Source organism: Natator depressus, chromosome 19, assembly GCF_965152275.1.
Source record: "Natator depressus isolate rNatDep1 chromosome 19, rNatDep2.hap1, whole genome shotgun sequence".
NCBI classification, from domain to species: domain Eukaryota; kingdom Metazoa; phylum Chordata; order Testudines; family Cheloniidae; genus Natator; species Natator depressus.
Window position 1 is genome coordinate 10,513,326 of NC_134252.1, and position 24,117 is coordinate 10,537,442.

The window sequence follows — 24,117 nt, forward strand, 5'->3', positions numbered from 1 at the left end:
GAGATTACAATCTAAGTATAAGACAGATGGATACGGACAGGGATGGAAGGGGTACAAGTAAGCCATGAGGCAATATTGGTGATAGGGCAGTGTTCTCAGCACACCAGCCGCTAATGGGTGTCAAGTTTTTGGTAGGCCTCGTGGCAAAGGAGAGTTTTGAGGAGGGATTTGAAGGGTGGCTAATGAGGTAGCTTCTTGGATGTTTCTGGAGAACTCCTCCCAAACATGAGGGGCAACGCAGGATGGGAAACTGCAAAAGTTGCTTGTTTGAAAAGTTAACTACTGGGCAATGGAGGCTGGTATTGTGGGCCAATTAGTGGTGAGTGTTGACAGCTCAATGGTGAATGAGAGAGAAGTGGGGTGGGATTGATTGAGAAGAACCTTGAAAGTGAAGATACTCGGGGCTCATTTACACTGGCACTTTATATACACTGCAACTTTCTCCCTCAGGTGTGGAAAAAACACCCTCTTGAGTGATGCAAGTTTCAGCGCTGTAACATGCCAGTATCGACAGTGCACCAGTGCTGGGAGCTACGCCCCTCATGGAAGTGGCTTTTTTTTTTTTTAAGAGCGCTGGGAGCGCTCTCTCCCAGTGCTGTGCCGTGACTACACAAGCCACGTTAAAGCCCTTGGCTTATGTTTTGAGTTAAAGAAAGGGGAGGCAGTGGAGGGATGCAGAGAGGGGTGATATGACTGGCTAGGAAAATTATCTTTGCAGCGGCATTCTGAATGGACATGAGTGGGGCAAGGTTGCATTTGTCAAGGGCAGCAAGAAGGATGAGCACTCGGAATCGAGTTTTAGCTGTGTGGATATGAGAGGCCATATCTTAGACTTTTAATATTTTATATTACTGTGGTGCCTAGAGGCCAACAGGTTAAGGCCCTGTTGTGTTAGGAGCTGTACACATATATAGTGAGAATTCCTGCCCCAAAGAGCTTGGTCTAGTCTCTCCCCCCCCCCCCCCCCCCAAAAAAAAAAAACAAAAAACCCTGATTGGTTCAGCTTGAAATAAAGGGCATCTTTTCATAAATAGAGGAAATGGGGAGGGCATTTCCTGTTACAGAAAATGAGAGATGAGAAAAGAACAGTCCTATCTCCATCAGAAGGAGCAGAGGAAGGCAGATGCAATGTCCTGTGAGATTCCTCTCCAGAACCCTCATTAAGACTCTAGAACAACTAAAGATACTACCCTCAAAGAATTCATTTATTCCAGGCTTAATACTGGACCCTAGGTGTGTGGTAGGTCAAGACTCAGAGTTCTTGTTGGTGCTAAATAAATTCCCATGTAATACAGACTTGTCAGTAGAAAACGTTGGTTATTCTGGTGTCAAGGCTTAGCTCATAAAATCAAGGAGCTCCCAGTAGACCTGGGACACTAGAAGCATTAGTGTGACTGGAGGGGAAGGGTGTCCTCTTTCCTCCTCAGACACCATCCAGTCCTCTGTAAAATCTAGGTCACTATTTAGCAGGAATAACATGGCGGTATCTGAATTCTTCCTCTGCTTTCCATGGTGATTAAGCTAAACTCCCTTCTGTTGCTATGTTGGTTCTTCCTGGGCACTGGTTAACTAACTCTCTCTCCCTTCTGCCTTGTAGACAGTATGATCTGCGAGAGAACAGCAAACGCTCAGAAGTCCTGATAGACCTGACTGAATACTGTGGGCAGCTGGTGGAGGCCAAGTGCCTCACTGTCAACCCCCAGGATAACAATTATCTAGCGGTGGGAGCCAGTGGGCCCTTCGTACGGCTCTATGACATACGCATGATCCACAACCACAGGTAATGGCCACCATCACTCGTAGGACCTTCTCGACAGGGAAGTGAGTAACACGAGACCTGAAAGAGGCCTTGCATGGTGGGAATGGGGCATCCAGAGGAGCTGGCGATCATCCTTCTCAGCTGTGCAATGGTACTAAGTTTTCTTCCCCCAGCATCCTTTACACACAGGTAAGTGGAACTGCCTAGCACTCTTGTGGTGACTTGGGGCAGGTTTGCAATTGCTCAACTGTCCCACATTCTTTCTTTGCAAGTAAGAAAGTATATCTCAGGGCAGGTTGAACTCAGGCAGTTAAGTGTTTGTAATCATAAAACCACTTTCCTTTCTGGCTAGAAAAAGCATGAAGCAGAATCCCTCGGCGGGAGTCCACACATTCTGTGACCGGCAGAAACCCCTTCCGGATGGTGCAGCGCAGTACTACGTGGCAGGTACAACTACTGTCCTGATATGACCATTATTTCTATCTGGCAGTGTCTAGGAGCTAGGGCAGCAGTGGGCAAACTATGGCCTGCAGACCACATCCAGCCCACCGGCTGATTTAATCTGGCCCTCAAGCTCCTGCTGGGGAGCAGGATCTGATCAGGGTTCACTGCTCATGCCATAGCTCCACACGGGTCCCAGAAGCAGTGGCATGTCCCCCCTCCGGCTCCTACGTTTAGGGACAGCCAAGGGGCTCTGTGCACTGCCCCAGCCCCAAGTGTCACCCCCACAGCTCCCATTGGCCAGGAACTACGGCCAATGGAAGCTGCAGAGGTGGCACCTGCGAATGGGGCAGCGTGCAGAGGCCCCTGGCCACACCTCCACACAGGAGCCAGAGGGGGAGACATGCCACTGCTTCCGGGAGCTGCTTGAGGTAAGCGCCACGCAGAGCCTGCACTCTGAGCCCCTCCCGTGCCCCAACCACCTGCCCCAGCCTAGAGCCCCCTCCTGCAACTTGAACTCCTCACTTCTGGCCCCACCCCAGAGCCCTCACCTCCTCCTGTACCCCAACCCCAATTTTGTGAGCATTCATGGCCTGCCATACAATTTCCATACCCAGATGTATCCCTCAGGCCAAAAAGTTTGCCCACCCTTGAACCAGGGTCACTGATCAAATGCAGCACCAGAAAAAACCCAGTCCCTGCCCAAGAGAGCTTACAATCTGTTGCATGTGCCTCCAGGCCTCACCGGTTATTATGTTATGAAAACCAGGATTGTCCTGCTCTGCTATCCTGCAAGGCTATAAAATACTGATGCATTAATTAACCTGGGGGGGGACTGGATAAATGTAGATCCCCCTCTCATTTCTGGGTTGAGTTCACACCTGACATAGATTGCTAAAGAACTTGGTCTACTGATGTATGTTGGCTGGCCTACATCACAGCTGTCCCCTTGTAGTCGGCTTCATTGCGGAGTCAAGAACTGAATAAACCACAGAGACTATAAACTCTCCTCTCGAGGGGGAAGCATTTGTGGCCCAATGTGAGGGGAAACTTGGCCTCATTCAGTACCTGTCTTGTGGAGAAATGGGCACCTGTTTTTCGGTGCCCTTCACCAGCACTAATCACTCTGGTTTTTTTTTTTGTTTTTTTTTTGCCCCCCCCCCAAAGTCCCTAATATAGATTGGTCTGAACCACTGCACTGAAACAGAGGTGAACGCTACAAGTCTGACTGGGAAACCAATCCATTAAAAAGGATCAGAATTGTGCCCAGGAAAGCCTTATTTATAATAAGGTCCCACCATAGGGTCCCTTTAATGTTCTTAATCCTCCTGTGTTGGCCATTCAGTCCTTCTCCGGTCTATCTGAAGCAAGAGAACCCATGTGTGGGCTGAGCAATTAATGGACAATGTGTTCAAGAAGCCTATATTCTGCTGTGCCAATGAGCCAAGACACGGAAACATTATTAGAGAGCTGAAAAATAATGAAGTTCAAATGGAGTCTTTCACTGGAGTCAGCCACTGGGATTCATGGATCACTGGAGCTTCAGGATATTCTCACTGAAGCAGTGTTTGGCTGCCTTTTGGATCCTAGCTGGATTGCAAACACCAGTCTTCGGGGGCTGATTCCTTTATACCTGGGCATAGTCATGCAAAAGGGCTTCTTTAAGTTTGAGGGCAACTCTTCCTGCCTTGGGTTAGAGCCCCTCAGAGACTGATGTAAAGACTTATTATATACAGCAATAGAAAACTGGGAAATAGCTTGGAATGTGACTGCATTTCATTCGTGTGCTCTCTTTCAGCAGTCTCCCTCAACACATGATGGCCAGTGTGGAGCAGAAGATATTAAGGGCTACCAGTTAAGCAAGTAAACTGTCTTTCTCCTCTGCAGGGCACCTCCCAGTGAAGCTACCGGACTACAACAACCGGCTGAGAGTTCTAGTAGCCACGTACGTCACCTTCAGTCCAGATGGCACGGAGCTGTTGGTCAATATGGGAGGGGAACAGGTAGGATGCTAACTGAAGTTCAGGAATAAGAGCTTTACATAAGACTGTATTAGCTGGGTCATGATGTCTTGACTCACCCATATATTATTCTACAGAGTTTATCATGCCTTGAGCAATTTGTGTGTCTGTAATACACTTTGATTCAAGTGACTGTTGTGTCAGGGATGTAATTGTTACACTCTTACATCAGAGGTCAGCGTAATGTTAAATTTGAGTAGCATTTTCACTCTGGTTTTGCAGTTGACATTTGCTTATCAGGAAGAGCTGCAGAAATTGTTTCATGACTGACCTGGGAATGAGTTGCTTTAGGAAACCTGCACGAATTCCTATACTGACACCTCTGGCTAGTTCTGTAGTAGAATCTAGTGGAGGAAGAGCTGTCTTTTCCTATAAGAAAAGGAGTACTTGTGGCACCTTAGAGACTAACCAATTTATTTGAGCATAAGCTTTCGTGAGCTACAGCTCACTTCATTGGATGCATCCGATGAAGTGAGCTGTAGCTCACGAAAGCTTATGCTCAAATTGGTTGTCTCTAAGGTGCCACAAGTACTCCTTTTCTTTTTGCGAATACAGACTAACATGGCTGTTACTCTTTTCCTATAGAGACAATGGCTTGCACCTGGGATGTTTGACAGGTTTCAGTCTAAGCATTAGGTCTTTGTAAAGCCTATTGTGAATCTCTTCCTGGTAGAAATCAACTGCAAATCGAGGGCTGGTTTAGATTGCAGTGAGACAAGTAAATCCTGTTGGCAGAGCTAACTTCTAAGGGTTAGAGGGAACTTTCCTTGTGGGCAGGTTATTCCATAGCCATTCTCTGCACCTTACTCTCAAGCATCAGATGATCTCACTTTTGAGAGAGAGTATTGGGCTAGATGGACCTTGAGTCTGATCTGGGCTGGCAGTTCTTATGCCAAGGCACTCTTGCCTAAAGGCTTTGCGGGACAGAATTCTGGGCTTCTCTAGAAGAAGGGAGTCTTCCTTCGCTTATAGATGGTTTTCCCTCAGTCTAGTGTGACCCACTTGCTTCCCATTCTCCGCTGCTAATTGTTTACAATCAGGTCATGAACCCAAGGACAAAAATAGTTCAGTAACCTGCTTGTACAGGCTGAAGTAAAATTTGTAGGTTGTGTGCGCGGTGGGTTGTTTTGTTTTTGTTTTGTTTGGTATTTTTTAACCCTATTAACATTGTATCTGGAACTTTTGCCTTTACTAACGATTCAGTCACCGGTCAATTCTTGCTTATGTAGTATGTTTGGTATCAAGGGGGCTTTATCGCCCTTAGTTTAGTAGGACAGATGTCTCATTTCTCAGCACCGTTCTTTCTGAACCTCTTACCTTGTCCCAGTGCTGGTACTGCTGCCCGTTGTCTCCTTGCTCTGTGTGTGTGTGTGAGAATAACATTCTACCAAACTCGGTAATACTGTAGATGGAAAGCAAAGCAGTTGGCTGGGTGGGTGTTCTATCCTGCTCATCACCATGGTGTCACTGGCTGTGCGTTCAGTCCTTGGTGTGTCTCTCTCTCTCTCTCTCTCTCTCTCTCTCTCCCCCATTGCCTTGTAGGTCTACTTGTTTGACCTGACTTACAAACAGCGGCCGTACACTTTTCTCCTGCCAAAGAAGTGCCACTCTTCAGGGGGTAAGTGTGCTGCTGTATGGGAAGTGAGAGCAAAGCCCAGTGCGATTCCGCTTTCCAGCGTGAAATCTGAGCTGAGTGGGAACTAGAAAAGTGAGTGAGGGCAGCACAGTAGCAAGGCTATTTCTGCAGTGCTGTTAATGCTCTGACTTCCAAAACCCTTCGACCGAGCAATAAAACAGGTGTCTCAGGGTAGAAGGAACTGAAATACCAAAAGGTGTGTGGGGAAAGGGGTTCTTAAAACTGTGCATAAGGAGTAAGGGAGGACTTAACGGCTTCAAACAATATCAATATGAGACTGCTGGTCTTCCTTTTCTTCCCTACCCAAAGGTACCTCAAACAACTGAGCTGTGGTGCCTGCAGAGTGGAGAGACTGAATAGTCTCATTCCTTAGCACTACCACCTGCCCTCTGCTGCACTTGTGACAAACCAACTCCACCCTGTCAGGGAACAGAAAATTGAGGCAAAGGCTATGCTATGGCAGACTGCCAGGAGAGGGCACCTATACATGTGGTGAAATGCCTGTGTGTGTGTGTCTCTCTCTTCCCCCACCTTTTTGGCAGTCCCGGGGCAGTCTGTACTGTGGCACGGAGCCTTCCCAGCCTTGTTTAGCCTCCATACTAGTAGGGGTGTTGGTCGGTCTCTCACTCTCACTCCTGTGACACCAGTTGGTTGCTGCTCCTGTATGCAACTAAACTACTCAGGCAAGTTGGCCAGGGAGCAGAAACTAAAAGAGGATCATTTAGTACTAAGGTAACCCTTAGGACTGCTAGCCATGCGGAAAACATCTGCGGAGAGGACCGCTAGAAGTGAGTGCAGTACTGGGAGCTAGGCGATCATGAGTTCTAATCCAAGTTCAGACATAAATTCCCTTCTGCGACTTCAGTGATGTCCCTCCCTAGCCCATTTTCCCTACCCCTAATGTGAGGCAAGTGTTCTTCTTTCCGTATTTGTGATAGCTTCTAAAATGGGAAGGCGAAGAGTTAAAAGCATCAGGTGTGGTGGTGGTGGCGGCTGTTTTGCTCTTTGCTTCCAAAGGGTTAATGGTGATGAGACTTTATCTCGTGCCTTAAAAGGATCTGAAAGCGAACATCCCTAGACAGGAGCCCAGACAGGATTCCAATCCCCTTGCTTTCTTCTGTTGCTTCTCACTCAACATCCACCTTCCTTAGCTCTACAATGTTTTGCTTTAACTTAATTTCGGTGTGTCCTAGTCACTTATTAAAAAGGTAAGGATGTCTGGGGATGGGGGGTGTAGTTCAGGGCAGCTGACATAGCCATTCTATAAACTTAAAACCTCTACTAACCTGAGGAAAATACAGTGGGTCATGGCTTGTGCCCAGGCCCAATCTGTTGAAGGTGATACTGAATGCCCTTTGCATGGTCTTCCATTTTCTGTGGGAATGGGGAGTCGGGAGAAGATTGGAGAAGCTGTAGGTGTATTCAGCTTTCTTGCTTAGGAGACCTGTTGTGATGGATCCTGCAGAGTATTTGTAGCTGATGTCCGAGGGGGTCAGCCAACTCTGCCAAATGTGTATACCTCCATATACTTTGAGGTAGGAACCAGACTCACTGAAGTCCATGGAGTTGTAGCTACTTACCTCTGGTCTGAATTGGGCTCCTGCTAGCCTGACTTTGTGTTGGTGGAATAGAAAGGCCAACCCCACAGAGGAGAGTCTGTGTAATCCGTTGCAGGATTTTACTCTTCAATTTACTGAGTTTTTTACAACCCCCCAGAAGTGCAGAATGGAAAGACATCAACCAATGGAGTGTCAAACGGCATCCATCTCCACAGCAACGGATTCAGATTGTCTGAGGGAAGAACACATATCAGGTGAGGTGACAAATTTGTTTGGATGAGGTGCCCCTCTGTGCCCTGTGCTCCCAGTGAGACCTGAAGCTGCTGACTGAAGTGTGAAGTGGAATTCTTCTTCACTTACTAACGCAAAGATTACCCATGAAGCTTTGTTCTGGGATTCCCTCAGCTGCTGGTAGTAAATGGGCTGCAAACTGGAGCCAGGTTAGGCCAAGAGCATGATGGGGAAATCCTGGCCATCAGGATCTTTCTTCTTCTATGGTTGTGTTGAATTATTGCTGATTAAATCCACAACTGCCTGTCATGTGTGGAAACTGACCTTTACTTATCCATAGCACAGTCTCTCCTTCTAAGCTGAAGGGAGTGCCTTTGTGGGGGTGGAGAAAAAGATGACTGTCTCCATGCTCCATGGTGCCCTTCTCCCCTTTGCTGGCAAAGGGATCCATTGTGATCTGGGCACCTGTTGGCTGTGAGATGATTTGACAGCCTCAGTTCACAGATCCCAGGACAGCCCTTGGATGGTCATGACTCAATCGTGATCATCTTGGCCTGGATTTGAACTGGTGACCGGGTTGAATGGCTCTTTGCCATTACTAGCATCTACTCTACTTCTCCCTTTTTTAAAAGGACTAAGTGTAGTTGGGGAAGCAGAGGCAGACGTGAAGTTGAACATGTCTGGTTTTTTTGGGGTTCCACTAGCTTAAGATGCTAATTCATGAGAAATCTTTGAAATGTCAAGAGACTTAGTGCAGCCATGTGAGCTAGCTTATTTGACTCTTTAAAAAATTGTGTAACTGAATGCAGATTTAAAACCGATTTAAAAGAAATTGTTTACACCACACCACCTGTGGAACTTGCCACTGCAAGGTATCTCTGAAGCAAAGAGATACGAGTAGAATTCAGTGAAGAGTTAAGCGCTTCACACAGATAATAAAAGCACCTATTGTTACATTACTTAGTGTTAAAAAAGATGGGAGTTTTCATGCTCCAGGACATAAGCCAACTCCTAGCTAACAGGGCTTCTAAGGAAACTTCCCTAAGATCAGGTTATTCCATTATGTGGCTTCTTGTACCTTTGTGAAGCATCTGGTATTGGCCACTGTCAGATACTGGACAAGATGGACCCTTAGTATGACTGGGGTGGGCTCTATTCCTTTGTTTTTCAGTGTAATGGAATTCTTCTATTAGACTTTCAACAATTTGATCTAGTTAAATCTCTTCAGTGTTACCATAGTGATTGTAACCCCACACCTGTCTATCCCTGCAGTCCCCAGATTGAGCTGCCTCCATATCTGGAAAAAATTAAGCAGCAAGCCAATGAGGCATTTGCATGCCAGCAGTGGACTCAAGCCATCCAACTGTACAGCAGAGCAGTTCAGAAAGCACCCAACAACGCCATGCTGTATGGAAACAGAGCTGCTGCCTACATGAAGCGCAAGTGGTAAGTAAGCTGGACACCTTTTGTGGAAGGCTAACAAAATGAGTGTGTGCTGTCAAACGTAGCGTACCACAGGGTTTGGGCATCAGTACTGCTAAGTATACAAAGTGTGGGGTCACACCCAAGTCTGAAGCCCATAAAAGTTCCTTTCTCTTGGGGCCCCATAGCTTGGGCTTCTAGCCACATTTGTGCAGAGTGGGGCTCATCTAATAGGATAAAACCTACTGAAGGATACTGTGAAACGTAGAATCGCAGAATTGTGTATGTTAAAGACTGGTTACAGATGGTGTCTGGTCATGAGATGCTGTTAATAACTCACTTCATTGCTCGCTGATACACTCTCTGGTTTTTTATAGACTTTTTCTAATGTTATAAAGAAACAGAAAGCTACAATGTCTCTCAAGCAGCATCCGTAGCTCTGTGATCTGGTATAGGGAACGTTCCAGTGGAAGGGCTTGTAGACATTCATCCCCTGATGAGGTAGTGGTTCTGCTGCTCATCTGGTTCAATCCTTGTTACGTTCCTGAAAGCCTAAGACCCCCTGCAGGTCGGTTGTAACTGCTCCTACTGCTAGCTTAATCCAAATCACCACCACTGGCAGATCAACCCAGAGCACATCTAATGTGAGGTGTATTAATTCTCATACTACCTGGACTAGCCACGCCCTGCCATACTGGAAACTACCAGGGATCCTTTCAGTAACACTGCAGGATTATGATTAATTTTTGGGCGCTGTCGAAGGCTGCGTCTGGCACACTGCTGAATGCATACTGCTATCATCTGCAACAGTTAATGTCCCTTCTGACAACAGCCAGAGCTGCTCACACAAAATATGGCAAAGCTGTTTTAGGCGCATGTGTGCGTGCGCACGCTCACTCTCTCTCATAGAATCTCAGGGTTGGAAGGGACCTCAGGAGGTCATCTAGTCCAACCCCCTGCTCAAAGCAGGACCGATCCCCAATTAAATCATCCCAGCCAGGGCTTTGTCAAGCCTGACCTTAAAAACTTCTAAGGAAGGAGATTCCACCACCTCCCTAGGTAACACATTCCAGTGTTTTACCACCCTCCTAGTGAAACAGTTTTTCCTAATATCCAACCTAAATCTCCCCCACTGCAACTTGAGACCATTACTCCTTGTTCTATCATCAGCTACCACTGAACAGTCTAGAACCATCCTCTTTGGAACCCCCTTTCAGGTAGTTGAAAGCAGCTATCAAATCCCCCCTCATTCTTCTCTTCCTTAGGCTAAACAATCCCAGTTCCCTCAGCCTCTCCTCATGAGTCATGTGTTCCAGTCCCCTAATCATTTTTTGTTGCCCTCCGCTGGACATTTTCCAATTTTTCCACATCCTTCTTGTAGTGTGGGGCCCAAAACTGGACACAGTACTCCAGATGAGGCCTCACCAGTGTCGAATAGAGGGGAACGATCACGTCCCTCGATCTGCTCGCTATGCCCCTACTTATACATCCCAAAATGCCATTGGCCTTCTTGGCAACAAGGGCACACTGTTGACTCATATCCAGCTTCTCATCCACTGTAACGCCTAGGTCCTTTTCTGCAGAACTGCTGCCGAGCCATTCGGCCCCTAGTCTGTAGCGGTGCATTGGATTCTTCCGTCCTAAGTGCAGGACTCTGCACTTGTCCTTGTTGAACCTCATCAGATTTCTTTTGGCCCAATACTCCAATTTGTCTAGGTCCCTCTGTATCCTATTCCCTACCCTCCAGCATATCTACCTCTCCTCCCAGTTTAGTGTCATCTGCAAACTTGCTGAGGGTGCAATCCACACCATCCTCCAGATCATTTATGAAGATATTGAACAAAACCAGCCCCAGGACCGAGCCTTGGGGCACTCCACTTGATACCGGCTGCCAACTAGACATGGAGCCATTGATCACTACCCGTTGAGCCTGACAATCTAGCCAGCTTTCTATCCACCTTTATAGTGCATTCATCCAGCCCAAACTTCTTTAACTTGCTGGCAAGAATACTGTGGGAGACAGTGTCAAAAGCTTTGCTAAAGTCAAGGAACAACACGTCCACTGCTTTCCCTTCATCCACAGAGCCCATTATCTCTTCATCATAGAAGGCAATTAGATTAGTCAGGCATGACTTGCCCTTGGTGAATCCATGCTGACTGTTCCTCCTGATCACTTTCCTCTAAGTGCTTCAGAATTGATTCCTTGAGGACCTGCTCCATGATTTTTCCAGGGACTGAGGTGAGGCTGACTGGCCTGTAGTTCCCAGGATCCTCCTTCCCTTTTTTAAAGATGGGCACTACATTAGCCTTTTTCCAGTCATCCGGGACGTCCCCCGATCGCCATGAGTTTTCAAAGATAATGGCCAATGGCTCTGCAATCACATCCGCCAACTCCTTTAGCACTCGGATGCAACGCATCCGGCCCCATGGACTTGTGCACGTCCAGCTTTTCTAAATGGTCCCGAACCACTTCTTTCTTCACAGAGGGCTGGTCACCTCCTCTTTCTCCCCTCCCCCCCCAGAGTAGGACCATTGGATAATGACTTACTATCAGCATATGTAAAATAGGTGTGATCTCTTGTACTGCTGTTTTGTGAGAAACTCCCTCTTGGTTGGAGTTCTCCTATCCTCTTGCCGAGATGCAGAACTACCAGAAATTCGATCTGAATATTGGTAGCTGGCCAGTGGCTGGTATTGCAAAGCCAGGAACAAAGGCTTTGGAGCAGCCTCAGAAGGGTGTAAAAGTCAAGGAGGGAGAAGACTCTAGGGTGAGGCAATGGGATGGAATTGTGAAAGGGGAAACATAGGTTGAGCATCGGGGCAAACTTCATTCATGAGGTATTAGGAAAAATGATTCCCTTTACTAAAGAAGTGGGGTTGGGTGGTACATCTGAAACTATATACTGTGCTAAGCACTAGAAGGTGAACAGCAGGGTATTTCTTCTGATGAGAAGATGAACAGTTAAAGCTCCAGCAGGCTTCTTTCCTATGTAATTGTGACGAGGTCCCCAACCTGGACTGAGACCACTGAACCCACCAGCCTGGACTGTCTCTCGCACTGTGGTGCTAATGTCAAGCTACAAGCTGCTGATAGGCACTGCAATTGTACAGCCATCTACAGGCAGGGAAACACCCAGCTGAGTTACATGAATGATCACGCAGCCACTCATGACCCATCAATAGAGGGGCCGCAGCCAATTCCCCCCCATTCCCTAGCCTTGAATCCCAGAAATATACCGTCTTGCACTGCTCAAGGTTCCCTTTGACCACGCAAACTCATCAATAAGTTTGCCATTTCTTCATAGGAGAGTGGACATGCACCAGCCTTTGTAATCTGAGTTGAGATTCCCCAAGCACTTCAGCTAAAAACACTGTTTTAGATAAAATATAAAACTGATTTATTAACTCCAGAAAGATAGATTTTAAGTGATTATAAGGAGCAGTCCTAGAGATCAAATTTGGTTACTTAAGAAATAGAATTTTAGACTGCAAATTTATTTTTAACTGGAACAGACTAAGCAAGATTTGAATCAAACAGTCTCTTACCCTAACAGATAGTACAGACCGCTTACAGTTCCTCAATACACAGATTGGTCCCAGGCTGGAAGGGGGTCTAATCTCCCTAGTTCAAAGTCTTTATCTTCCAGATGATTTCCTAGGTGTTCAGATTGGGGGTGGGGTGAGAAGCCAAGTGATGATGTCACTACCTCTTTTTATACCTTCTAGCTGCTAGAAAGATCCTTGCTGTGATGTGGGAGCCAGACAGTCTCCATTGCCTGCGTGAACTTTCTGAGAAGCTTCTGGGAGAGTGGATTCTCTTTGGGCCATCAATGCCTGTCTGGCCCTCGTTTCTTGCAACAGAAAGGCCGGCTGCGGGCATCTCCCAATCTCACACGTTTCAGTAGCACGTACAGCAATACTTGATAACTTCACATACGCTGATAGTACACACGGTCCAACAGGATATTAAGGTTCAGCAGATCAAGGCTTTTAAAATACCTCACAAGGCATGCATTGTACAAAACCTATCCTAATCCTATGACTGTGAATATGGGGGTTCCTAGGCGCTACTTTGCAGTACAGAGTGCCACAGTAATCTTTGGGATTTAACTGAGGGATATATTAGTAACTTGCCAGGAGCACAAAGGATGTGGTGACTGGCTCCTTTTCTCCTGCCAAAGGCAGCTACCAACATCCCTCAAATAGAGGCTGGGGTCTCACATGAGACGGTGCATTGTATCCTGGCTCCTCAGCCCATGTTGGGACACATAGCCCAGGGGGATAATGTCCTCCATACTCAAGATGGAGACAGCTGCAGGCCAAGCTATAGAACTCTATGGGCCTCCCTTTGGCCTCCCTCTCAATGAATAATGGGCAGGTATAGAAAGAGGAAGACTCTGGATTGGAAGGTCTTAGCCTATCCCCCACTCGTCCCTAAAGCTACTGCTCGTGGTCTGTAGCTGGTTTTCAAACATAAATGTTCTCTGTCACTTAAAATCTGCAAATGCCCCAGTCTGCACTTACAGGCCAAGTTTCCTAAGCAATCTTCACTGGCTGTAATTAAACCACTTTATATCTAAAGCTTTTGAGCTCACATGATGTCAAATCTTGTAACTCTGGGAGAAGGAAGCTGCTGCTTTAGAATAGCAAATTCTTGATATCCAATCTGTCTGGCTGTTTCCAGTTTGACAGTGGAGACTGAAGTCTTTTTGGGTGTGTCAAAGTAGCAAACAGCCAAACTAACTCTTTTTAAAATACCGAGAGAGCCACATTCTGTCTTCATTTCACTTAAAGTTTTGCCTGTGGTCAAGTCTCTTCTTGGATATCAGCTGCATAATAGAAAATTTGTTTTTTAAAGCCATGATTTGAGCAGGGGAGCCTGCATCCACACTGATTGTATGGTGCTTCTGAAGGTGTATAAAAGTGTTTTCATGCTGGTTCTGCCACTAATTTCACAGAGAAACCACTTAACCTCTCACTACCACACTCTTCCAGCTGTAATGTAGGGCCAGTATTCACCTACCTCACGAGCTGACACTTACTGGGCTAAATTCAGGCAGGTGCAACTTTCATTGTTTACACTAAGTCTGAAATGAACCCATTGTTTGCAAAGTGCTTTGATTTTTCTTTGCAGTAGAAGGTGCAGGTGATGATACAGCTGGCTGAACTGTTGGTCTGCAAATATATTTCCATAAATAAAAAGCCTCTGGGCTGATGACCTGCTTTCAAATTCCATTCTGTAGAGAAGTCTGCTTTACCTCACACAATCTTCTTGTGACTCACTAGATTTGGACTTCCGGGCTGAATAGGACTCTTGTGGGCAGTGCTATGCTGTTATAGCAGGGATGGCAAAAGACATTTCTAGGGTTGGGATTGTCTCTTAAAGCCTGGTGGCCTCATCACACACGTATCTTCCTTCAGGGGTCAAGTTGATGCGGGAGGGGGAGATAACCATGCTCTTCCAAGTTCCACCCACATGAGTCCTCTAAAACAAGGCATTGCTTGTAGACTGTGCAGATGTTCAAAACCCTGCATGTGCTCACTGGGCTCATTGGGCGTGGCTCCATTCATTGGGGCCCAGATGGCCTGCTTGACTTGCTGATAGTGGAGGGAAAAACAAATTGTGATCTTCCCCAATGGCTCCAAAATGAGGAATTGCTCAGGGCAGTTTTATACTTAGCACAGATGCACCAATGCAGTGTTTTGCTGTAGCGCTTAAGTGTAGCTGCTCCCCTCGGCATAGTTTATCCACCTCCTAGAGAGGTGGTGGCCATATCATGGCGCTGTCTACATGGAGGGGTTGGTTGGATTTTTCACAGCCCTGAGTGATGCAGTTATACCAATTATAGGTCTGTAGTGTAGAGCTGGCCTCAGAGTTCCCCTTCTTTTCTTATGTACTTTCATGAGCAGTGAAAGAGCTAGCAATGTTAATGTTCCCAAATGTCAAATGGGGCACCTGAGTTACCACATCACTGAGATATATGGGGCAGTTCACGCTTCTGAGAGATTGTTCCAGGCTCTGGCAGATCAGTTTGCTCTGTTCAGGTTTGAGATTCTGTTGCAACCCAAACAGTGTGAGTGTGTGAGGCGGGGGAGGGGGGGTCACACCCCTGAGTGATGTAAGTGCCAGTGTAGACAAAGCCTTAGGCCAGGTCTACAATACAGACCTAGATCTGTGTAACTATATTCCTCAGGGGTGTGAAAAATCCATATCCCTGAGCTACATAGTTACGTCGACCGCTGCGTAGATAAACTGTCTGTCTGCCCACAGGAGAGCCTCTCCCACTGGCATATCTACGGCCTCTCGGGGAGGTGGATGAACGGCCAACAGGAGAAGCTCTCCCGTTGGCTTAAGAGCATCTCCAGTAAAGTGCTGCAGCTGTGCCGCTGTAGCGCGGTACGTGAAGAAAAGCCCTTAGACTTTATTTTTAAAAATTCTGAGACTGGCACAGGAGGGCAGCTTGGGAGAGTAGCTAATGCTGCTGCCTGCCAGCCCAATCAAAACCCTGGCTTCCATCCCCTCCTTCAGCCCACATCTAATATAACTAAATACCAGAGTGAAAGGTTTGTCAGGCGTCTGCTTCTGGGATGCATGCTGAGACAGGTTGGCGTTGTCCTCCACGTTCTCCAATAGCCTTGGGGTACAGGGCAATTCAGCATGCTTCAGCCTAAATATTTTTAAACATAACCAGTTGGATGTTATGATTTGGATCAATAGGTACCAATCGGGGTTACAGAAGACCTTTTTAAAAAAACAGAACAAAACACCTCAGGATGAACATGAATTGCGGGAGGAGAATGCCACTTTGGAGACAAATGTCCATCAGGAATGTAAAATCCTGATGGTTTTATATCCCCCTGCTGAGCATCTAACTTGGCCATTGGAAAGGGAAATGTGCTGCTACACTGTTTCCCCACAAGAGGGAACACTTGAGCTGCTCTGCTCGTGGAAAGGTATCTGTGCCCTAGGGCTCTCTTCTGCAGGCGTGGCCTGGGGACTTACTCCTTTGGGGATGGGGGATCCCCACCACTGACTAGCTTTCAGCAATGAGACTTGATCTGTAGGACTTAAAATAGTAGCACAGGAAACTGTGGTGCTGCCACATTGGGGTGGGAGGCAGAGACCTGGTCCTCAAACAGGAGGTGGTCTCTCTTCTGCGTGGAGACACATTTCTGTCAGCTGAGCTCACAAGGAGCAGCTGGGAGACAAAGTGAGAGCTCTTGTGAGAAAGGAAGTGCTATTGGAGATACTTGAGCAAATGGGAAGCCCACGGGTACAGGGAGAGCTGAGAAGTAGATGACAAGCTCTCGTGTTGCACAAACCCTGGAAGAGGGTAGTGGATATTTAGGTCCCTTCAGGGTCTGTTCTTGTCTCTGCAGGGATGGGGATCACTATGATGCTTTAAGAGACTGCTTGAAGGCCATCTCCCTGAACCCAGGCCACCTGAAAGCCCACTTCCGCCTGGCCCGCTGTCTCTTTGAACTGAAGTATGTGGCAGAAGCGCTGGAGTGTCTGGATGATTTCAAAGGGAAGTTCCCAGAACAGGCGCATAGCAGCGCTTGTGATGCACTGGACCGAGACATCAATGCAGCCCTCTTCTCTAAAAGTGATAACGGTGGGTGCCAACACTCAGCCCTTTGGGTTGGATTCCGGTATAACCCAGGATGGAAGCCTTTCCGTAAATTACAACCCTTCTATAAAGTGAGGCTCATTGAGATGCAGTTTGTCCATAGATTTATTTGATCTCCTGGCTGAAAGCTGTCTCCATAACTGCACCAGCTATCTTGTGACTTGCATCTGTTACTTGGTTATTTACGGAGAGTTCTGAATTTCGTAGTATTTTATGGTCTGTCCCTTCTTGCTGAAAATTATCCCTTTCCTTTTAAAAGGGAGGTTCCTGAAGCTTGTGCTCCTGAGACTACAGGTTGCAGGGGGAGGGTCCCAAACAATGAATTGATGCTTATATAAAGTGTTGGATTCACAGCTCTGGAGGAGGGTCCTTGTGCCACAGAACAGGTACAGTATGGGCAGTTTCAATGCAAGCTTCCTGCCAGTATCCTTCACCTCTTGGCCAGAAGGCACCTCAAGGGAAAACCTCCCCCAGTGATTTATTTGATCCTTGTTTTTTGGAGGCTACCACTACCAAGGGGGGTAGTTATGAGATGGACATCTGCCCTCCAATTGGACTGAACTTGCACTGAAGAGTCATAATCACTTTTGGTCTTAAGCTGCACATGGGCTCTAGGATTGGTATTGCAAGAAGAGGGTTGAGGTACAGAGGTGGGACAGTGAGAAGGAAGTGTGTACTCTAAGTACCTGTCCTCTGGATAAACTGGCCTTCGCTCTCAGCTAGACCTGGCAGCTGAGTACCTCTCGCAACTAAACTTGCTGGAGAATTCTCTGCTCCAGCATGTGATGTGTGAGGAGGAAAATATCTCTGTACTCTTTATCCTTCCAGCTGAAGACAAGAAAGGGGGCGGGCCAATTCGGCTGCGAGCAACTGGGCGCAAAGACTCCATCTCGGATGATGAGATGGTGCTGAGGGAACGCAGCTATGACTACAAATTCCGGTACTGTGGCCACTGTAACACCACCACAGACATCAAGGAGGCCAACTTCTTTGGCAGGTACATTGACCTTGCATGGTAAAGGTGCAGCATTTCAGTTGCACGGAACAGCAGAGTGCTGCTGTCCGGTGGATATGTCATGTTGTGCAGCCCTAGCATGGGTGGCAATGAGAAGATATTGTTGCTTCTAGTCTGCGGGGTTTTTTGACCACTGCAGGAACAGCAGAAGTGGCACTCCTCCATGGATCACTGGTTGAATGGTAGGTCAGCATAGAGATGACTGTTCATCACAACTTTCAGTACTCCAGCACTTAGTGCCTAACCATGTGGGCTCTGAGGATGGAGGGAAATGACACACAAGACTACCTTTGTCACTATCTAGAAATGTCCCTTTCCTTGAGGTGCTGGGACAGTGCTGTCTGAATCTGGAGGTCCGTCTGGTTTTGTGAGATTTCCCTGCTCGGTACAGTGCTGGGAAAGATGCTGATGAGCCTTTAAGTGCGTGGTGAAACCTAAGTGCTGGATCTCAGAGTTTTGTCACTAGCTGATTCTCTGAGCTAGTTTTGTGTGTTGATGAGAATAAGGCTAACCAGGCAGTGGCTTCCCTACCTCTCAGCCTAATGGACTTACCTGCTCCCGCCTTCATCCCTCAAACCCATGAGAATAGCCGCCGCCTCTGAGTGTGCAGTGTAATAGAGAACAGAGCCCTCCTCCACCCTCTCCTTCAAGGCATGACTGCTGGCTTCTCTAACAACCCTGTGATCTCAGCAGAGCCCTTTGTTCTTCCCTTCCTAGCAATGCACAGTACATAGTCAGCGGCTCAGACGACGGGTCTTTCTTCATCTGGGAGAAAGAAACTACCAACCTGGTGCGGGTGCTACAGGGGGATGAGTCTATTGTGAACTGTCTCCAGCCCCACCCGAGTTACTGCTTCCTGGCCACCAGCGGCATTGACCCAGTTGTACGGCTCTGGAATCCCAGGCCAGAGGTAAGAGAAGTAGCAGAGCATCTATAAAGAGGTGGGTCCTGGATGATGGACTTTAGGACTCCAGGCCAGAAGCCATTGTCCTGATGCAAGCAGAAGATGAAGACTGATTACGGGGTGCTGGGATAGTTGGATGGATTCAGAGTGAGACTTCTGGGTTTTGTTCCTGGCTTTGCCATTGGCTCACTCTGTTTTTGCCTCCCTGTTGCAATTTGCAGAAGGATGGATGACCCTGGCAGCTGTCAGTATTACTCTGAGAGTAAATCTGTGTGTAGCAGAGTAGTAAAAAGATGCCCAGGTAGAACAAACTTTCAACTTCTTGCCAAAGCACTTGTTTTCAAATGTCATCCTTTGAGCTCTAGGTTAGGCTGTGGACAACCTCTTCTGAGCCAGGCCAGGGATGGTTGATCATGCAAGAGGCTGGGGAAGGCCTGGTATTGGAGGGAAGCTTGAAAAAGGGAAGATGCCTTTGATCATAAGTGGGGCTAAGGTCTAACTAGAACCAGGCATAGCATAATACAGGCTCTGCTCGCCAACGTTTCCTGCCTCCTTTTCGCCAGTGCACCTCTCCTGACCTGAAATAAGCCTTGCTTTTTCAGCACTCGTGAGATGGCTTTTTTAAAAACCAAGCCTCCTTTCTTAATGCTTCCAAAGGAAGGATGATGTCAGGGGATTGCCCAGGAGGGGAGGGGACACTTGCAGTGTTCCCTCTACTTTTTCCAACCCACGTGCGGAATGAATGTTATGTGCGTCAATATGGAGGTGATGTGACACATCACCTCCATATTGGTGCACATAAAATTCATGTGGCAGGGGTGTGGTCGAGGGGTTCGGCATGTGGGAGGAGAATCTCTCCCCTGGCTGCGGCAGGGCTGGAGCTGGGTTGGGACTGGGGAAGGGGCGCCACTCCCCTGGCTGCGGTAGGGCCCGACTGGGTTGGGGCTGGGGGAGGGGCACCTCGCCCCTGGCTGCAGCCTTAGTGCCTGCACAGTGCTTAATAGGCGGCTGTGTGGCTGCGCAGCTTAGAGGGAACTTAGGGAACTTGTCACAATGGGCACCTCGGCCTTTGCTTTTCTCCTCTTTCCCGCCCCTTCCCAAATAAAAAACCCACAGCGACTCTGTGTGCCACCCAGTGCATCTTGCCTGAACAGAGAGTCATAGAACCTCAGGGTTGGCAGGGACCTCAGGAGGTCAGCTAGTCCAGCTGCTGCTCACAGCAGGACCAATCCCCAATTTTTGCCCCAGATCCCTAAATGGCCCCCTCAAGGATTGAACTCACAACCTTGGGTTTAGCAGGCCAATGCTCAAACCACTGAGCTATTCCTCCCCCAGTCTCAGATGCCCCAGTTTGCACAGCCCAGTTGGAGAGCCAGCAGGCAGGTGGGCAAAGAATTCTTTTAAGGATGGCCAGCGGCTTGGTCATTAAGCCACTGTATCCAACCCCTGCTTAAATCCTAGTTTAATACAATCTTTCCCCAGCACAGGCCTACAGACTAGAGCAGTGGTCTCCAAATTGGATGGTGCATGGCAGCAGGAGTGCCACCGGACAGCACTCCGCCGTTTTTCTTTCCTTCGGCGGCAGCTCTGCAAGTCCACGGCTGGTGTTCCCCGCCTGCGGCTGGTCTTCCGTTGGCGGCGCGTCTGTGGCAGATCTTTCGCCCTTCATCCTGGGGGTGTGCGAGCCAAAAAGTTTGGAGACCACTGGACTAGAGGATGCCTAGTAACATCATGCTGTTGGGCTTGTAACATGAACATACACCCATTAGGGAGTGGACCAGCCCGCTAGTCTGGTGTCCTATGACATGACTTTCACCCAATTTTTAGTCCAGAAGTTGTGAGCTTAAGGCTCCAGAAGGGAGCGGGAGAGATGATACATCCCTCCCCGGTGAGCAAAAAATTACACAGTTCTGGTGTCCCCTCATGCGACTGCCCTCCCAAAGCGGTCTCTTTTCTTGTTTGCAGAGTGAAACTCTCAATGGGCGTGTGGTGGAAGACATGGAAGGTGCTTCCCAAGCTAACCAGAGACGAATGAACGCAGACCCCCTGGAGGTGATGTTGCTGAACATGGGCTACCGTATCACAGGACTGACCAGTGGGGGGGCTGGAGGCTCGGATGATGAAGACAGCTCAGAGGGGCAAGTCCAGTGCCGGCCCAGCTAAAGCAGAACTGCTTGTCCTTCCTGTAATTGTTTTGTTGAAGGGGAACCTAGTTTCCTTGGTTCTAAACTTTCTCCGACTGCACTGTTTCACACTATGCACAGAGTAGGACAAGCTGGCAGGGGCAGGAGCGGCCTTCTCACCATCTCTCCCCCTCCTCCTCGTCACACTACTGAGCAGCATGGCAATGCAGTCTGGGATTTGCCTTTAGTGGAATTTAGTCCCTGCAGGGATTTTGAGTTGTCTGTGAGCAGTATAAATTGGTGACCTTCTCCAGCTGGAAGAAGGGGCATTGGCTACATTCATGCATTTGCAGAGGATTCTTAACGTCCCAAATAAAATGTAAATCTAGGGCAGGGATTATGGAATAACTTTACTGCAGTGATCTTGGTCTCTGAAGCTTGACTTAGCTGCTCTGCTGCCGGCCCTGGGTCCCTGGTCTGGGGCTACTGGTCATAATGGAAAATCTCTTTGGCCCACTGAACAGCTCGCTAGCATTCATCTGGTCTCCATCTCTCACCGTATGGTCCTTGAAGGGGCCTGTGTTTGTGTTTTTAAAAATGGGTGATGGCCAATCCTTGTCTCTGGGCATCTACCTTAGTTGATGAGTAAATGGAGACATTGAGTACATGCAATTGGAGGGGGCAAACTGCCTTCCCAGCTTTAATATCCATTATTTTCCTCTGTGTGGCTTGTGAACCTGTAGAGTAAAGATGCAGTAATGGGAGGAGACTTGGCCTGGGGTATGAGGCTTGGATGACTAATGTGGGCAGAGCTACCAAGGAAAGTGGCTAATAATAGCACTCTTCCAAAGCTTCCATCTCCTTCACCCACAATACTTTTTAGATCCATTTACCTTCTCCTTTCCTAGCACTCATGCCCTGGTGTTGGGAATACTACTGCCATGCACTATTGCATCTGGAGTTGGAGCTTCTAGAAGGTGAAATTTTAGTGCAGTCAACTACTCAATCTCCACTCCTGGCCTCAGCTGAGACGATGTCTCCCTGCCTCCTCGCCATGGTGACCTCCTACCTGTGCAACAAGTAGAGGAGGTACTGTGGGTTAGTGATCCTCTCAGGAGCAGTCCTTGCTTTCCCCACTTTTCCCTTGCTAACTGTCCACAAAGCCAGGACTGGTGCTTCGTATCTTTAGAACATAGCACTGTATTTCCACTCTTTTGTTTCCCAGGTAATTTGCAGCCCTGTGTCCCTTCTTGCACTTGCCAAACAGTAAATGTACAATTGATCTTACACAACTGTGCTACAGCCTAAGCAGAACTGTGTTTTTTATGACTATCAACTAAAACCAAAGAGCCCCTGGAGATCTTACTACTTTCTTGCACTCTTTACCTTTTGCTGCTGAGGATATAAATATGCTAACATTGGTCCTAGGAGTGTGGGGGTCGTGTGTCTGGGCATGCTGCCTTAGGGCTGTTTCCCCACATGGCAGAGTCCCTGGTCTTCCTGTACCTGTTGTGGAAGGGTGAGTGGCCCATCCTTCCTTCTCTAGCAGCTGTGTGCTGCCACGCATTGAAGGGAGGATTGGCTGGGTGTTGGCTGATCAATGTGACTGTCTTCCCTCCCACCACCGCAGCGCACTCGACCTGCTTTTCTGTACAGCAAGGGTGAGCTAAGTATGATCTAAAGAGGTCTGTGGTGTGTCCCAGGGCCTAATCCCTTCGTAGTACAGTATCTACACTGCAGTATTCAGCAGATCCCTAGAAATCAATGCTCAACCTTCCACCTGCTGCAGTCCAGGGGGAGCTAGCTGGGACCGTATGGTCTCTGCCTGCTGCACCTCTGCCTTTAAGACACAAAGGCAGCCAATGTCTGCTCCAGCTTACACAGGTGAGGCTCAGCCCTGATGTGCTCTGGGTCACTTAGAGATGCACCCTGGGAAGACTGAGTGCTCCTGTGCTCTTCAGAGCCTCAGGAGACTAGGACAGATGGTTTTCATAGTCCAAGCAAACGTAACCTCAGATCTTCTTCCATCCAGACAAGACTGTCCTGGGACAGGCCATCTCTTGGTGGGGGAGGGTGCTTATGCCTTTCTCATTCTTGCCTGGTTAACCTTTTAACATACCACCAATATGGTACATGCGACTCTTCACACAGTTGTGCCCAGGCTACTCCCCGCACCAGTGTGCCAAAATTCCCAGGTGCTCAGTGTTTAAAATCCAGTGGCAGCAGAAAATGACTCACTTGTTTTGGGGTTGGGGGTTTTTTTTTTTTGTTAAAGTGGCTTGGGTTTTTTTGCCTAAGATTTTCCAATAGACACACCTTTCTTTCTCCTCCCTCTCCTTTGCAAGCTTTTGCTGGAATACCTTTTTAACTCTCAAATCTACTGAGACTAGAGACTCTGAAAAGAACAGAACCAGAAGCTCTCCTGGGGTTTCTCTTTCCATTGAGCTTATGCCATGGCAGCTGTTTTTCTGAGTGCCAGTGTAGCTCTCCTACCTGCCAGCTGCAGTGTGAAAGCTACAAGACTTCCTGTCTCTGCAGTGGATAGCTGCTTTTTTTTTATGGCTGCTTTTTGGATTAAAAAGAAGGAAATAATAATGGGGTTGGAGGGAGGAGTCCCTCTGGCCCCAGCCCCTCATTTTGGACAGATTCTGTCTGCTTTACCGCTTGTTAATGAGAAATTCCATATTTATTGGTGAAGGAAAAACCTACTGGGGAAGAGATGTTGCTTTATTTACCTCTGCTGTTTTCTTCTACCCTTCTCCTTGAAAAGAAGCCCCTCCCTTTTTTGGTTAACTCTTTCTAACCGAGGATAGACAGAGATTACTCCTTTATTTTTGTATTTTAGCAGTGGGAATCTCCTTAGAGCCCCTAAGATTCCTTTGGATGTTGCAAAGACAACTGCTCATAGCTTTTTAAATATTTAGAGGACAGTCTCCCAGCCTCTGCCCCTGCAGTTGTAGAGATAACACACAAGCCTTACTGTCCTCATTAACAGGAGCAGAATATTTGTTTCTCTGGTCCCTGGAAGAGAAAGGGTTAAGCAATTAAACAGTTCTTTGTTCTAGTTCTCTTTGGTGTCATTTGTTCAGAGGATTGTGCTGTCCCTATTCTCTCCCCCCCCCCCCCCCATTGACCGTGCTTGGCTGGGAGGGGGAAAGAATCAGATGACTGGAGGGATGACTATTAAATACACTTAGTAGGGTGCACAGGCTTCTGCAACTCAGTGCAGTGTGTGTGTGTGGGGGGGGGGTGTCTATTTTCAGTAGTCCTCCATGGATGGAGTACTGACTTTGACTGACCCAGTGGCAGGGGGAGCGGCTGTTGTTCTCATGCAGTGTGGGGGATGCGTCTGACCTTGGGAACAGAAGCCTCCTG

At 47.8% G+C, this 24,117-nt stretch overlaps 1 protein-coding gene across 3 annotated transcripts in view; it reads left to right on the forward strand.

The window, feature by feature from the left end:
• WDTC1 (WD and tetratricopeptide repeats 1) overlaps positions 1-24,117 on the forward strand; it is a 67,312-nt gene that overhangs the window by 23,271 nt on the left and 19,924 nt on the right. For all 3 annotated transcript variants that reach the window (XM_074934226.1, XM_074934225.1, XM_074934227.1), the window contains 10 exons: positions 1,598-1,780; positions 2,112-2,206; positions 4,088-4,203; positions 5,764-5,839; positions 7,574-7,670; positions 8,920-9,093; positions 16,450-16,685; positions 17,529-17,697; positions 18,433-18,625; positions 20,585-20,757. In XM_074934226.1, the coding sequence (XP_074790327.1) occupies positions 1,598-1,780; positions 2,112-2,206; positions 4,088-4,203; positions 5,764-5,839; positions 7,574-7,670; positions 8,920-9,093; positions 16,450-16,685; positions 17,529-17,697; positions 18,433-18,625; positions 20,585-20,757 (1,512 nt within the window). The remainder of the gene's footprint in view (positions 1-1,597; positions 1,781-2,111; positions 2,207-4,087; positions 4,204-5,763; positions 5,840-7,573; positions 7,671-8,919; positions 9,094-16,449; positions 16,686-17,528; positions 17,698-18,432; positions 18,626-20,584; positions 20,758-24,117) is intronic.